This window comes from Eublepharis macularius, chromosome 2 (assembly GCF_028583425.1).
Source record: "Eublepharis macularius isolate TG4126 chromosome 2, MPM_Emac_v1.0, whole genome shotgun sequence".
Lineage (NCBI taxonomy): Eukaryota > Metazoa > Chordata > Lepidosauria > Squamata > Eublepharidae > Eublepharis > Eublepharis macularius.
In genome coordinates this window covers 235,707,830-235,723,437 of record NC_072791.1, presented here as the reverse complement: position 1 = coordinate 235,723,437, position 15,608 = coordinate 235,707,830, and the positions used below count along the sequence as shown (strand labels likewise).

The window sequence follows — 15,608 nt, the reverse complement described above, 5'->3', positions numbered from 1 at the left end:
TGCTCAACTCCCGCCTTCTCCCCCTCCCCTTCTGTAATTTTCTGGATAAATGTGAGGGACACAATTTTCTTTCTTTCCTCTGCCTCTCAAGAAGTGATCTCTGACTCTGGAAAGCTCACGCTGGAAGAAATGCTGTTAGTCTTTAAGGTGCTCTCGGACTTCGGCTTTGCTCTGTGATCTAAACCATTTATGATTCTATGTTGTTAGTATATAGTGAATCTGAACTACCCTTAGTCTGTGCCTTTTTGTACTTAACACAGCAACAGGAGGAGTTTTAGAGTTGCATTCATTCTTCTATTTAGTATTCAATGTCGTTTTTCTTGCATTTTTAAACTGTTCTAATTATTAAATTTTGTGACAATGCACTTTTTTCTTGTTCTCTTTTAATGTTATTTTTCTTTTCTCTTTTTAACAGAATGTCATCAATTGAATGAACAGCAGATATTTTTAACCATTTAAATTAAATTGTTCTCATACACATATTTGCAAAAGGAGGGGGAGGAGGAGGAGGAGGAGGCAGCAGCAGAGCTCACCAATGGCATTCAAGGCATGTTTGAGCTCCAAGGTGAAGGCTGCCATGGGCACATCATCACACACTGGGAGGACAGCCACGGTGGACAGGTTGCTGGCGGGGTTGGTCAGCTCCGAGCTGGAGGCCACACTCAGACCAGAGCCTGCAAGAGACATGCAGAGCGATCACCACCCAAGTCAAAGACCTTCAAGCAGGCGGCCTGGACGTGACAATGCCTGAGAACAAGAGGCTGCACGGCAGAGCACGGCAGCCCCTCAACCCCCCCCCCCCCACCGGGACACCGTGCAGGAGAGAGATTCCGCATCACAAGGCAGGAGGGCGACGCAGCCCCTCAACCCCCCCACCCCCCCACCGGGACACTGTGCAGGAGAGAGATTCCGCATCACAAGGCAGGAGGGCGACGCACGCCTCAAGGGCCACCTGCCCACCTCGGAAAGGGCCACGCAGCTGCTGCAAATTCCCCAGGATCTTCTGGCTCAGTATATGGATCAGGCGGGTCACAACCTGGGCAAAGAACAAGCAGGTTTTAAAGGCAAGGGACACAAAGGAAACGTCCAGAATCTGCAGTCCATTTAGCCTAGTCAACAAGAAAGCACAAGAGCGATTGCCAGCTCTTGGCACGCTCTCGTGCGTCCTGCACTTCCCCTTTCGCTCTATTCATCTGTATGTTAAGAAGAAGAAGAAGGTGGCGTGTCCATTCATGCGGCTTCTGCCCCAGAGCAGCCCCTCTCCCAAAGCAAAGCACAGAATTCCTGATCGCTCACCTGAGGATAACGCCGTTTGATGTTGTTGAGGGTCCCTTCAGGGAGCTTGGCCAACTCTGTGTCCCGCACGGCATGGACCGTGGTGGCTCGGGCTTGGCGGGTCAGGGCTTCCACCTGAAAGCACAGTAAGCGGCAGGTTACAACAGGCAGCCCCGATCTCAGGGCGCCGAGCAGGGAAAGGCTGAGCTGCTCCTCAGGGGTGAAGGCCCCGGCAAACACAGCACGTTTTGAAAATGTGTTTCATCTCTAGTCTGCCTTTCCTGCTGAAACTCAAGACGGATCACACAATTAAAAATAACACTGGAAGAACAGTACAATATATAACTAAGCGACAACACTGGAGTACCAAAAGAGGAGAGAATGCCATAGCAACAGTATGATAATAAATACAAGGACAGGAACTGCAGCCCTATTCTGTTTCTTAAGAAATGCCCTCCTCCTGTCCAGGATCTAAGCCCAAACGAAAGGACGTGCCGGCTGCCAGCGGCTCGGGGGCGCTCTGCGCAAGCTCTGCTCTCTGTGCCCCCATCTGCAGATGTCACGTGAGCGTCCAGCAGACACAAGAGTTTTTGGGGTGAGGACACCTCGCCTTGGGAATGTCCTACCCCTCGAGGCTCGCCTAGCACATATTTTACTTTCCTTTATGCACCAGGCCAAAATATTTATCTTTACTCAGGCTATTTAACTAAACCACAGACCTTCTCATTACTGCCCAGCAGATCATGAGAATCAGCACAAGTGCAGCTCAGTGACAGCGAGCAAACCCCGCAGGCTGCCAACAGAGTCACAGGCGTTGGTGGGAGAGAACAGGTGGGTGCAAAAGCGTTTACAAAAAGATCCACTTTGAGTCTCAGTGAGAAAAGTGGGGGACTATAAATGAAGCAAACAACCAACAACAACAACAACCCCAAGGCAAGGCAAGGCAAGCAGCTCTCGACATTCGCCCGTTTCCCTTGCCAGCACTCACCACTCCAATGAGGTCCCCACGCCCATATTCCCCGACCAGCTCCTTTTTGCCGCTGCCTTTCTGGATCACGGAGCGCAGGCGCCCATTGAGGACAATGTAGGTGCAGTCTGACTTGTCACCTTGCCTGGGAAAAGGGACAGAGGAGGGAAAGCCTTTCAGCACCCACTGTGCTGTCAGCCGGTGCCAGGCCCCCTCCGCCACCTTCTTTGGACAGAAGGGTCATGGCAGGACACAACGCGTGCACGAGAAGATCGCCAGCTCACTGGGGCCTCTTAGGAAAAGGCTCCCCCCTTCCGCCTCTGGCTCCCTACTCCAATCCCAATGGAAGTCACTGAACTGAAGCCTCAGGAAGAATTCCCATGTGCAGGACAAGCTCAAAGCCCCTCCCTTTGCTCAGGAAAAAGGGAATCTGTGTGAGAGATGAAAAATGGGCTGAAAGCCCACCTCTCTCACCTGTAAAGGGCCCGTCCGGCTTCCACAGCCATCCAGTCGATAGCGAAGTCCATCTGGCGCACAAAGGGAGACATGCGGGCTGCGACTGTGTGGGCGACACTCAGTACCACGCTGGGTTGCTCACGCATAATCCTGGGAGAGCCAGAGTTGAAAGTCAGTTAGCAGCAGAGGCTGCCAGTTCAGGGGCAGCATGCAGAAGGGGCCGATTCAGGCGCCTGCAGGTTCAGTTTCAAAGCAGGCCAAGGCAGGACCTCTGATGGAGGCGCCGGAAAGGCCCGACCCGGCTGCGCTGGCAGGACTAGCACCAGCTGCTCGTCTCAGAGGAAGGTCCAATTGGGACGCTACTTTGGGGGCAGCAGCTGGAAATCAGAAACACACCCAGAGCTGTGACATGGGGAAATCTACGTGTGAACGGTTGCATATGTGGTTGCAAAAGTTGTACCCACCCCAGTAAAATCCTTGTCTTTTAGAGAGATCAGGCTGCGTGACTGAAACGAGAAGGGTCTGGATTTTGGGTGCCTGCCACGATGCATTAAGTAAGAGGGTAGACAGCTCCTCACGCTGGCAGTGCAGAGAGATCCCCTTGAGGAGCTGGCCTCTTCTCTGCGCTCTTCTTGCCTTGGGTGGCAAGGCAGAGGAGCACAGGAAGGCAGGCCTGGGAGAGGAGAACCGGAGGCTTTAGCCAGCACTCGGGGAACTCTCTTGCCCTTCCTTTATTTCTACCGTGCCGCTGGACTCTGTGGCAGGGCACGTTCACGTCCTTCCTGTGCTAAGCACGTCCTGCTCCTGAAAGAATCATGCCCCACAGTGGAGCACTGCCTCTGCAGTGGAGGGCAGTGGCGTGGAAACAGGAGGTCAGGACCCCAGCCGCTGCTAACAACAGGTGGCGGAGACGGGACAGAACAAGGGCACGCTATGGCAAGGGCATGCCTGCGACTCACTCGTAGAAGTCAGACTTGGAGATCTTGAGGAAAGTGCAGTCGCGGTTGGCCTTGATGGTGAAGATCAGGGGCTCTCCAGTGAGCACAGCCAGCTGGCCCACCATCTCCCCAGGCTGAGTCAGGAAGAGGCACACGTCTTCAGCCTTGTCAATCATCCTCTGGTACACGTGCAGGCACCCCCACAGCACAAAGTGCAGGCTGACATCCTGCCAGGAGAGCCAGCATGGAAGGAAGCAGGGAGAGGCTGGATGCATGGAGAGCGGGAAGGGACCCAAAGGCCACCCAGTCCAGCCTCCCACACCATTCACAGCCACCCCCTTTCCCCCCAGTGACTCCTGCTCTGTGCCCAGAGGAGGACAAAAAACCTCCAGGATCCCTGGCGAATCTGGCCTGGAGGAAAATTCCTTCCTGACCCCGAAGTGGCGATCAGCATTTCCTCGAGCACCTAAGAAAGGGCCCAAAGAGCCCAGCACCGGCTCATCCCTTCCTGGCCTCCCTCTCACCATCTTCTAAGTTAACCCCCTGAGTCACAGAATCAGCAGGGAAGAGGCTCCAGGACACGCAGGGGCAGGGGCGGCACTGTGAGGGGTATGCAGGAGGCAAGCAAAGGATGCCTCCCTTGGGGCATGGAACTCATACAACAGTCGTGGAAACATCACTGGAAACTTTAGCAACTTCTAAATTTAAAAAACCATAGATAGCCCAAAAAAGCGCTGCAAATGCCTATCCTCACAGGCTTGTTGCAGACTTCCTGCTGCCAGAGCAAAAACTGCTGCAACAAAAATGGCTATTTATTCCGTTAGCAAAACCTTTTCCCTCTGAAGAACGCAAGAAGAGCCCTGCTGGGTCAGACCAGTGGGGGGGGGGGGCATCCAGTCCAACACCCCGTTTCACACGGTGGCCGAACCAGCTGTCCTGGAGAACCAACCGACAGGACGCAGAGGCCGAGGGTCTCTTCCCGAGACTGCCCCCTACCGCTCGTCCACAGAGGTCTCTCTCTAGGGAGGGTCTCTCGAGTCACCAAGGCCAACAGCTGCCGACGGACCTGCTCCTCTGCGGAGCTGCCCAGTCCCCTTCTGAGGCTATCCGTGCTCAGGGCCATCATGACTCCCACTGGCAAGGGATATTCCACCGTTCCCTCATCCGTTGCACGGAGAAGCATTTCCTTTCATCCGCCCTGAATCGGCCGCTCACCAACTTCCTCGGATGCCCCCTCTGGTTCCAGCATCTCTTTTCTAAACTAAACAATCTAAACTGAGCTTTTCCCAATAGTGAGAAGTGGAGTGCCTCAGGGATCTGCCCTCGGCCCTGTGCTGCTCAGCATCCTTATATAATACGCCTCGGACGAAGGAATAGAAGGGGTGCTCATTAAATCTGCAGACGATACTAAACTGGGAGGGGGAGATTCAGGGTGATCTGGACAGGCAGCAAAATGGCTCACACGAACAAGAGAGATAAATGTAAAGGTCTGAATGTAGGTAGAAAAAAATAAAATGCATAATTATAGGGTGGGGGAGACTTGACAGTAGTACACGTGAAAAGGGCCTGGGGTCTCAGCAGACCACACACAGGTCAGGAGTGCACGTGAAAAGGGCCTGGGGTCTCAGCAGACCACACACAGGCCAGGAGTGCACGTGAAAGGGGCCTGGGGTCTCAGCAGACCACACACGGGCCAGGAGTGCACGTGAAAAGGGCCTGGGGTCTCAGCAGACCACACACGGGCCAGGAGTGCACGTGAAAGGGGCCTGGGGTCTCAGCAGACCACACACGGGCCAGGAGTGCACGTGAAAAGGGCCTGGGGTCTCAGCAGACCACACACGGGCCAGGAGTGCACGTGAAAAGGGCCTGGGGTCTCAGCAGACCACACACGGGCCAGGAGTGCACGTGAAAAGGGCCTGGGGTCTCAGCAGACCACACACGGGCCAGGAGTGCACGTGAAAAGGGCCTGGGGTCTCAGCAGACCACACACGGGCCAGGAGTGCACGTGAAAAGGGCCTGAGGTCTCAGCAGACCACACACGGGCCAGGAGTGCACATGAAAAGGGCCTGGGGTCTCAGCAGACCACACACGGGCCAGGAGTTAGCCGTGGGATGCAGCAGCTGGAAGGCAAAGGCTACCTTGGATAGTGTCCAGAGGGTGTGAAGTGATGGTACCACTTCACTCTGCTCTGCTTACATCTCACTTGGAGTGCTCTGTTCTGTTTGGGGCACCACAGTTTAAGAAGGATGTTGACAAGATGGAACATGTCCAAAGGGCTACAAAGACAGCGAGGGGTCTGGAGACCAAGGCCTGTGAGGAAATGTTGAAGGAGTCGGATATGTTTAAGCCTGGAGAGGAGGCGACTAAGAGCGGTAGGAGAGCTTTCTTCAAGTTGTGAAGGGTCATCACACAAAGGATGGAACAGGGTGTCTCCTGATGCCCCAAGGGACCAGGACCAATGGGTTAACATGAAACCAAGAGATTTACTAGAAACAAAAACAATCCAGAAAGCTATATTTTTCTAAAATCAAAAATGTCACGAGAGGGAGAGAAAGGCAGGAAAATTAATAATAAGGTTATTTTATTCATTTATTTACAAAGTTTATATGCCACTTTTCTGCTTAAGAAGTGCCACAAAGGCAGCTAACAATAAAAGAACATTATAAAACTATATTTTATAAAAATATAAAAACATCAGTTAAGACCAAAACTAAACATACAGAAACAGCCAATAAGGAAGTGGCACTGAGGGAATCCCGACTGAAATAAACTGGCAGGAGACAGTGATAGGAGAAGGCCAACGTCTCTCCCTGGGAAGGAAGTCCCGTCCTTTGGGCGCCACCGCTGTCAAGACCCTCTCTTAGGCTGCCACCCATCTAACCTCAGAACAGGGCAAAACTAGAAGCAGGGCCTCGGAAGATGACTGTAGCAGTCAGGTGGGTTTGTATGGGAATAGGTGGCCCCTTAAGGGATGCTGGCTCCAACCATATATGGTTTTCAAGTCCAACACCAGCAGCTCAAATCAGACCCAGAAATAAACCGAGAGCCGATGAAGGTGAGCAAAGATGGGAGTGGCACGGTCCCTACGACCCACTCCGGCCAGCATCAGGGCGGCCCCATGCAGCAGCAGTTGGAGCTTCTGAACCCTTTTCAAGCCCCTTGCTTGATCTAAGCAACAGGAAAGCTAAACCTCATCTTCTATATACACAATCTGAAAATAATGCAAGCAACACCAGCGTTTTCTCTCTGTGCCACCAAACCTCATTACGAAAAGTTGGGTCATAATACTTGGTGGTTCCGATGACTGTAACTGAGGGAAGTTTTCTCTCATTGTGAAATCCAGTTTATTGGGGCACTGTTCCCTGTTTGTGCAATCCATTTAATGGGATTTATTGTACTATTTTATTTCATTGTTCTTTAATTATGTAATCTAGTTTTACTACATTGGCCGTTGTATGTGTACTACTGGCCTATATTGCATTGTTCTTACAGCTATGTAATTCACCTCAAGCCTCAACAAGATGTTACATTAAATAAACAGAGAGGCCTGTCTGAAACCGTTCCCAACCAAAGAGGGCAGAGTAGAATCAGCATAAAATTAGATCTAATCAGGGAAGGTGGCATGTGAAACACATTAAACAAATCCAGTTAGGACAGTACAGAGACTCTATAAGGTACCGCTGAACTAATTAACATCTGTAAAGGGTGAGTCTTGTTGAGCTCTTAGCACTTATGATGAGCAAGGGGAATAATTATTATTCAGGCCTGAGGGAGAGATAATGTCTTGGATGTCTTGCTGAATCTCCCCACTTCTGCTTTTCTGTTGCTTGATACAAGTAACTGTGGTTAATCTCTGAAGAGCCACTGGACTTACGGATAGTTTTAGGTGGGCAGCCGTGTCGGCCTGCAGTAGAACAGCCGGATTTGAGTCCAGTGGCACCTCAGAGACCAACAAGATTTTCAAGGGGTGGGGTGGGGTGGGGGTGGCGCTTGAGGGTCAGAGTTCCCTCCTTAATTTTCTGCACTGGACAAACACGGCCACCTCCTGGCATTCTCATCACAAAGCAGGTTCTTAAGGGAATACCGAGGCATGCCTGCAGTTGCCACGTCCTCTTCTTTCTAGGCAGGTTAGGGTACATCATTCACAGCCCTCACCTGATCCCCTTGGCGGGCAATCACCGTCCCAGCCTTGGCATGATGCAGCAAAACTCGATTATTCAGCAACGAGGAGTCCTGTGCGAAGAGCAGGAGGATGGCCAGGGATCACATTTGATTTGAAAAAGCCGATTTAAACCACAGCTTTCCCTGTACTATTATTTAGATACTGCCTAAATAAAAGTGCATACTAATTTGCTGTTACAAGTGTATTTGAGACTAAGCAGACCCACCCATTTTTTAAGTATACAGAGGGATCCGCAACAAAATGCTGTAGGATGTTGTGTGGTTGCCAAACACTGGCTGGCTGCAAGAGTGACAGCCATCCCTGCCTGCAGCCGCCCTCAGCTGAGCAGCCAACAACCAGGTCCCCCCTAACCCGTCCGGGCACCCTCGAACCTCTGCCCCCATCGAGAAGCCAAAGGGGAAACCGCGCCCAGGCAGACTACCCTGAGCAGCTCGGAGGAAGGGCATCACACCTGGTGCGAAGCATCCCAACCAAGTGCCGCTTCTCACGGTCTGGGTTCCACATGCAGGAGAACGAGGTGGGAACGGGGTGCGAACTAGAATCGAAGGATCGTGGAAGATCGCCGTTTGAGAGGAAATCTCTCCTTTGGCTTTTTCTGTTACGCCACTGGGATCTACACCTGCAGCCGGATGCGTCTGCCATGTCTTTTACCAGCTCAGAGCTCAGTCCCTTCCATTCTCCTGCACGTGTGAACCAGACCTAAGTCTGCACCTTTTCCTTTTGCCTCATGACTTCCCAGCCTTGCCCCAAAGTAAAGAATCTCAACAAGCCACAATGGCTGCCAGAGGAGGACGGGCAGGACAGCGTCTTCCATCAGAGGGAAGGTAACAGCCCCCGTCCTTCGGCTCATAAACACGGACGGAGGGCACTGAGCCCGCTGCAGAGACCAGGCACTTCCCTGGCATACAATATCCCGCAGACGGATCGGCGGATGGCATCTGGATTGCGGCATCCAGCCCTGACGTAAGGGCACGATCTGCTGTGCCGTAACGGGAACGAGGACGCCGAAAACCGTAACTGTTCAGGGTGACACTTTTTTATAAAGGGAACAGGATTGGATTTTAACCCCACAATTTCACAGTCCATCATGAGTCCCAGTGAGAAAGGCACAGCACTAGGAACATTAAACACATGGGAGGAGGTTCAAAATGGTTTAAAGGGGGAGAACAGACATTCCCTGACATAAACCAAAGAGCAACCGTTCCTGCTCTTGCTCTTGGCATGGGCTTGCGGCAGAATTCAAGTTCCGCAAGGAGAGGGAAGCACAACTTGGGGCAAGAGGCGAAGCCGCTCCGTGGCCAGCCACCAGCACCGTCTGCTCCGACGGGCGGGGAAAGCAGGAGATGGCGGCCCCTCCTCCTGTCCCAAACAAGCCCCCCCCCGAAGGGCTGCAGAGAAGAAGGCAGCCTTCCTGCAGGAATCCCACCCGGAGGGGCAGAGGAGGTAGCTCTACCTCGATTTTCATCAGTTTGACCAGCTCCCGCTTGGCAGCCTCAAAGATGGCGCTCGTCTGGCGGCCCTGGTATGGTCCAAAGAGGCAGTCGCCACCGGCCGAGTCATCCTCGCAGTAATTGTAGTGGTAGATCCCAGAGGGCTGCTCCTCCACCGTCACGGTTTTCCGTTCCCGGGGCTCGTGGGAGACTGACTGCCAAGGATAAGGAGAAACCTGGGTGAGCTCAGGGGAAGCGGAAGGGACAAGAACTGAGCGGTACAGAAGGAAGACTGCTGGGGAAAGAACTGCAACGGCACTGCAACCACCTCCCTCTGAGAGCTCAGGGAATCTTGTCTTCCGCCCCACCCAGCGACACTCGGCTACAAACACACATCCAACCAGCCATCTCTTCTGGTGGCACAGCTCCCACTACAGCCCCGGGCTAGTAGGACTACCAGCAGGTGCCAGGAGGGAACCCTGGACAACAGACACCTACTCGGGCAAAGCCAGCTAAGGAGGCACTGCTGTCTTCCTGGAGGGAAACGGAGATTCGCCCGCGCTCGTAGGCCATGTCAAAGTCAGATCGAGGGCCTCTCTGGATCCCTAAGGGGAGGAGAAACCAAGAGCTGCTTTACAGTTGCCAAGGCACCCAAGATGACAGACGACACGCCTCTCGGGAAGAGCCGCAAAGAGGCTGAGGCAGCTCCGTACCTGAAATGTCAACCGGCATAGAGATGCAACGGCTCAACAGGGGGACAGAAGGCGGCTCCAGTAAACCAGGCTTCGAAGGGTCACCTAGAAGAAGAAGACACAGAGCGAGCACTTCTGCGCCGTGCCCACACAAACATGGAGGAACCCAACCTCCTTCCCCCACCGTGGGCCAACAGCCACAGATTCATGACCAGGGGAGGTTCTGGCCTGCTGGGAACCCCCAGGCACACTATTGTCATTGAACATTCGCTCAGGATTGTGAATATTGTGTGGACGGGAAACGTGGCCTTTCCGGCTCGAGTGCTCCATGCAAGGCCTGCCTGTGGAGGTGCTGGTGTGCCAGCCAATGAGAGAGGAAGGGAGATGGGGGCTCTGCCTGACCGGACCGGAGCTCTGCTCTGGCTCATTCCCCCTCGACTGTACCCTGGCTTGTGAGGGGCAGCGAGGGAGTTGCCAGGGCAAGACCAGCCGGGCTGAAGGACAAAGCCCGAGGAGGAGACAAAGGGGCAGGCAGCAAAGGCATCTGTGCTGACTGTCCTGCTGCCAGGGTCTCCCTAGAGAGACGGGACCCAGCCCCACAGAGAAGCCCCCTGGCACCCAGGGAGGGGTCCCCTACCTTGGTCCTTGTAGGCCCCGTCTGCCTGCTTCCCAGCACTCTCTTTGGCCTCCTCGACAGAGGAGGTGCTGATGACACGCTTGGTGTGCCGGACGGGGCTCGTGCGGGAGGTGTGGCCCGGCTGGGGGAAAAGCCGCAGTGGCTGCATCTCCTGGGGAAGGAAGCAGACCCACACCCATGACACTGGGGCCTGCGGAAGCCGGAAGCTGCAGAACCCGGAGAGCAAGGACCGCCCAGCCTCCTGGCACATGGAAACAGCCAGCCACGGGAGAGGAGGGGGCTCAGAGGGGGGGCGCACTACGCTGCCCCCTTTCAGGGCCAAATCCGAGCACCAAACACACGTCCCAGCTTCAGTTAAGCCTCGGTAAGACTTAAGGCCTATGTGGAAATACCTGGAAGGATGGACTCAGCAGCAACCCAGTCTGTCAAATGCTTGAGTGTGCCAAAAGAAGCGTTGGTGGAAGAACGGTCCACAGCCCCCTGGCACCCAGCAGTTCCAATCCCAGACGTCCCCGGGCCTACCAAGATTTGGGAAAGGCTTCTGCCAGAAGCCCCACTGAGCAGTGTCTAAAGGAGCAGAGCCCAGTCTGAAGAGGTGAACGGCCTGGCTCAGCAGAAGACGCGTCACAGGCATATGTCTCTGCTAACTATCAGTCTCCATCAGAGCTTCCCCAACTGTTGGAGGGCCTTACGTAATTTCAGGAACCATCAGAGGTGACGGATCGTCTCTGTTTCCCACAAGAGGTTTAAAGACAGACAGAGGACTGATGGGTGCTTTAGTGGCATAACGAACACGCACACTTCTGGCAGTACACGGGAAGGACAGGGCTTGTTTGCCCGCCTGTTAAAGGTGGGGATGGGACGCTGTGTAGGCCGGAGCAGGCATGCCACACAGCCTCCATTAATTGCTCTTTACATTTCTACATTCCTGATCTCCTTGTCAGTTGGCACACCACAACAGGAATCAGGAAGTAGTTGTAGTATGTTTTATCTCGTTCTCTCACCCTTCACAGAGCAAAACATTCCCATACACTCTAAGTAATATTCTTCTATGCTCAGAAGCTCATGATGTACCTTTCTTTCCGTTATGCTTCCTAGATAAGACAAAAGTCTGATCACAGCATATTTTGCTTAGTTGGCTGAGAATGGAATGTGTAACTTGTAACTGTTGCTATAACCATATTTGGGCATCCGGGACTTCCTGAATACGAGCTAATAAAACTCTCACCTCCATCTTTGGAGGGACAGACTTTGCATCCAGATCCTGTCTTGTGTCGTTACTACACCCTCCTTTCCAAGCGACAAACACCACTGAGGCAGGGTGCCCCCCGGCGGGCCTCAGCTGCTCCCCTCCTTGCCACCACTTCCCCTGCAGACATGCTGACTGTGAGGCTTAAAATGAATGCAACACGCCTATCTCTGTGTACAACACTTCGTCCTGACCCCGCCATGCTCTGAGGACAGAGAAGGAAGGCGAGGGAGCCAGGCACGCACCACCTGCCTCAGGGGCAGCAATAAAAAATCAAGATAACAGAAAGATCAAGGTCCCCGGCCTAGGGATGCTGCGAATTTCACCATGAACATGTGCGACGGTTGAACTGACCGTGTTCGAGGGTGGCGATCAGATGTGAACTGATGGCTGTGTTTGTTTGGTGTGTGCCAAGCAACGCGAACGCCTGCCGATCCAGGGTGCAGCGGGTTTTCCTAAAACTGCGCATGCGCAAGGAAGCGTCTGATTCAAACGGACTGGCAGCCATTAGCGTCACTCAAGACTACTTAGAGGAACCCGAAGGCTAAGATGTTATTGAACACAGCATTCGCTGATGGCTGGTTTATACGATTCGTGATTGCCTGCCTGATGAATGGGGCATTTACACAACAAGGGTGAGGAGGTCGCAGACCTCAGTTGGGCTGGGGGAGAACCCGCACGTGCAGAAAGCCAACTGCATGGCATTGCATGGTGAGCAAGAAATAGGGTGGAACAGCCTATGGAACACCACCACACACAGACCGATGAACTGGCAGACTTGCTGCTGAAAATATCATGTCTCTGCTCACAGCTGGCAAGCAGGCGGGTTTTGAGCATCCCTCGTCTAGCCGCTCACAAAAGTGACGGGACCTCAAGGCAGTCCGGAACGCTCTGCTCAAGGGAAGGACACAGGCAGGACCAGAGTTCTGGGCGAGGAAAGAACCCAACGAGAACTTCCCCGAGTGCCTACAAACGACAAGGCGGCTCTCACAACTAAATTAACAATTCTCTCAAGAACCAGAGAAGTTTTGGCTACGCCAGATGCCTCGAGAGGTCCTGTTTTCACTCCTCCTACAGGAGGGGGAGGGGGAGGAGGGAGGGAGAAGAGTCACCAAGGGAGCAGCTGAGCCGGACACTCACGTGGCTGAAAAGCTCATTGGTCAGGCCGAGGTAGTTGTGCAAAGCCAAGAAAGTGACTCTCTGCAGGCGCACCATGATGATCTGAAAAGAGAGGCGGCAGGTCAGGCGGACACCGAGGACGACGAGCGCAGGAGTCGGGTCTGCTAAGCGGCAAGGGCGGAGCACTCAGGCCAAGTCCTGGGACTGCCTCACCCTCCCTAAGCTCACTCCAATCTCAGTCTGAGGGCCGCAGAGGCTGGGATCTCTTTGCACAAAGTGTATGCAAGGCCCGGGGCAAAGTCTCTTCACCGACCACCCCTCAGGGCCAATTCCAACGCAAGAGAAAATAAGGATCCCTACATTTCTAACCTGGTTTTGTCACATTTCAACCTTTGGGTATGTCGGAAAACACACGGTGAAAGAAAGAAGAAAAAACACCTGAGCAGCCGTCAAGTACTTGGGTGTGCCTTTGCTCTGTGTTTTCAGATGCAAACGCCCTTGAAATGTTACACAGAAAATGTGATACTTTTAAATTCACCTATTTTCCTTCCTTCTTTCTTGCTCTGTCACTCATGGGACACGGTCCACCCCTGGCCACTGGAAGGCCTGCTCAACCCCTACCGCGGTCCCCTGTGAGCCCTGGGCCATGACCTGGAGACCAGCTGTTGTGGACACACACAGAGCTAAACTCATGCAAAAATGGGACTGCCCAGGAAGCAGATGGAAAATGCACAGGAGGAGGACAGACAAGAGAGTCCAGAGGCGCCAGGCTTGGGTGGGTGCCTACCTGTACCACACGGACAAGACTTTCGGGGTACTTCTCAAAGACGGCTGAGAAAGCCTCCACGGGCAGGCGCAGCACTGTGGAATCCTCAGCGGCCCGTGCAGACACAGTGCGATACGGCCGCTGGTGACCCTGTGCCAGGAAGACGTCCAAAGGCTCTGAGTGCTTCGCAAAGGCCACGTACTAGGTGTGCGAGGGTGCGCATGCCTCATTCCAAGGACCCAATCAACGTGGACACCCGCCCGCCCGCCCGCTTGCCACAGCACCAGCTCGGTAGCAGATTCTTCTCCGTCAAACAACTATGAGAAGCGGACCACTCAAAGATCCCGCTAGGTGGGCGTGAAAGTGGCAGTGACTTGGCTGATACGCATCTGGGGGGCATCTGGGGGGCAGCCTCCTTCAGACAGCAAAGACATGAGCAGCAATGGGAGAAAAGCAGGGAGGCTGGAGGGCACTGGGTGGTCCCAGGTCTGCTGTAGGACAGGCTGGGAGGCTGAAGTCCCCGAAGTGCAGGGCGACAGAGAGAGAGAGAGAGAGAGAGAGAGAGAGAGAGAGAGAGAGAGTCGGGGGACTGTGACTAAGGATGTCTCTGAGCCCGTGCAGAAGAGCGAATCCTACCGTGATCACGTCCAGGATGCTGAGGAGACTGTGCACGCTGTCCCCTGGGAACACCTCCTTCACGAGGGTCTCTTTCCCATCCTGAATCACACCCACACAAACACGGATGAGTGTCCAGCCACGGCCGGAGCGAGCCCACCGTGCCCAGAGAGGCCTCCTCCTCCTCCTCCCCCCTCCCTGACACGGAGCCCGGCTCACCCAGGGCAAACCCCAAGCCAGCACGCCCCGAAGCAGCGCCACCACTGGCAGGGCTGACGCGGAACCCGCTTTGTTTCAGCCAGGCTGGTTGCAAGGAATGTCAACGTGCGTGACACACTTGCCCCGCGGACCATGTGGCTGCAGGTATTTTATTTTATTTATTTAATCTACAGTCCGCTCTCCCTGCCAGCAGATACATCCCTGCGCTCTCCCCTCACCTGTTCAGACAGGAAGAGCTCCAGTTTGCCATCCTGGACCACGTAGATGCTGGTGTCAGGCTGTCCCGGGCGGAAGACATACTCCCCCTGCTGGCACTGCTGGAAGGTCATGTGCTTGCACAGCTCCAGGAATAAGGGCTTCTCAAAGTGACCCAGCACCCTGCGAGGGAGGGAGGGAGAGTGGGCCATCATCACAGCCGCCCTTCTTCGAAAGAGGTGCCCAGTCAGACCCACGGGCCACCCACCGCCCACCCACGTTAAACGAGAGAGGAAACCACCAGGCAGAACCTGGCAAGGGTGGGACGAGTGGGATGTCTGCCATGTAAACTGGGCCTTTTATGTTTGCCCGCTAAATAGTAAAAGTTCACTCATGCCAGGCCGTATTCCCAGGAGTCTCCTGGCACAGTCGTATTTATATTTATTATAACTTATAGCCCGCTTTCCCTGCAAGCAGGCTCAAAGTCAATGTAAGCCAAGCCTGGCAGCAGGAGTCCAGATCCTCCACTTGACTGCCACAAGCCCCACTGGTGACCTTCCGATTCCCACAGGCCCGTTCCTGGGCACAGTTTCCCCTCTGGGCCACGGGGTTTCCCCTTTGGGCAGAGGGGCTAGTGAGCAGGCCCCAGGCACGGCTAGGGCCTCTGGAAGACTTGAGGGAGCAGCCCAAAGAGTTCGCACTAGCTCTAGCTCCCACCTCAGAGAGAAAGAGAGGCAGGGGAGGGAAACCGGGTGTTGTTCAACCCCCACCCCCCTCCACCTGAGTCGGCCCCTGGGGCACAACAGCCTTGGCCCGGGACCTGACAAGTAGGCAACGCTGCCCATGTGTGTGTGTGTGTCCCCGTGC

General features: G+C 54.2%; 1 protein-coding gene across 8 annotated transcripts in view; it reads right to left on the bottom strand.

Moving 5' to 3' along the window:
• LOC129325227 (patatin-like phospholipase domain-containing protein 6) overlaps positions 1 to 15,608 on the bottom strand; it is a 70,156-nt gene that overhangs the window by 39,919 nt on the left and 14,629 nt on the right. For 6 of the 8 annotated variants that reach the window (XM_054972843.1, XM_054972847.1, XM_054972846.1 and 3 more), the window contains exons 8-22: positions 14,765 to 14,924; positions 14,349 to 14,429; positions 13,734 to 13,862; positions 12,968 to 13,048; positions 10,579 to 10,729; positions 9,963 to 10,046; positions 9,748 to 9,854; positions 9,273 to 9,464; positions 7,792 to 7,869; positions 3,658 to 3,863; positions 2,717 to 2,848; positions 2,264 to 2,387; positions 1,297 to 1,410; positions 961 to 1,036; positions 534 to 674 (exon numbers count right to left, since the gene is read on the bottom strand). In XM_054972843.1, coding sequence (XP_054828818.1) covers positions 534 to 674; positions 961 to 1,036; positions 1,297 to 1,410; positions 2,264 to 2,387; positions 2,717 to 2,848; positions 3,658 to 3,863; positions 7,792 to 7,869; positions 9,273 to 9,464; positions 9,748 to 9,854; positions 9,963 to 10,046; positions 10,579 to 10,729; positions 12,968 to 13,048; positions 13,734 to 13,862; positions 14,349 to 14,429; positions 14,765 to 14,924 — 1,856 coding nt within the window. The remainder of the gene's footprint in view (positions 1 to 533; positions 675 to 960; positions 1,037 to 1,296; positions 1,411 to 2,263; positions 2,388 to 2,716; positions 2,849 to 3,657; positions 3,864 to 7,791; positions 7,870 to 9,272; positions 9,465 to 9,747; positions 9,855 to 9,962; positions 10,047 to 10,578; positions 10,730 to 12,967; positions 13,049 to 13,733; positions 13,863 to 14,348; positions 14,430 to 14,764; positions 14,925 to 15,608) is intronic. The other 2 variants (XM_054972845.1, XM_054972850.1) reach the window with 1 other exon arrangement.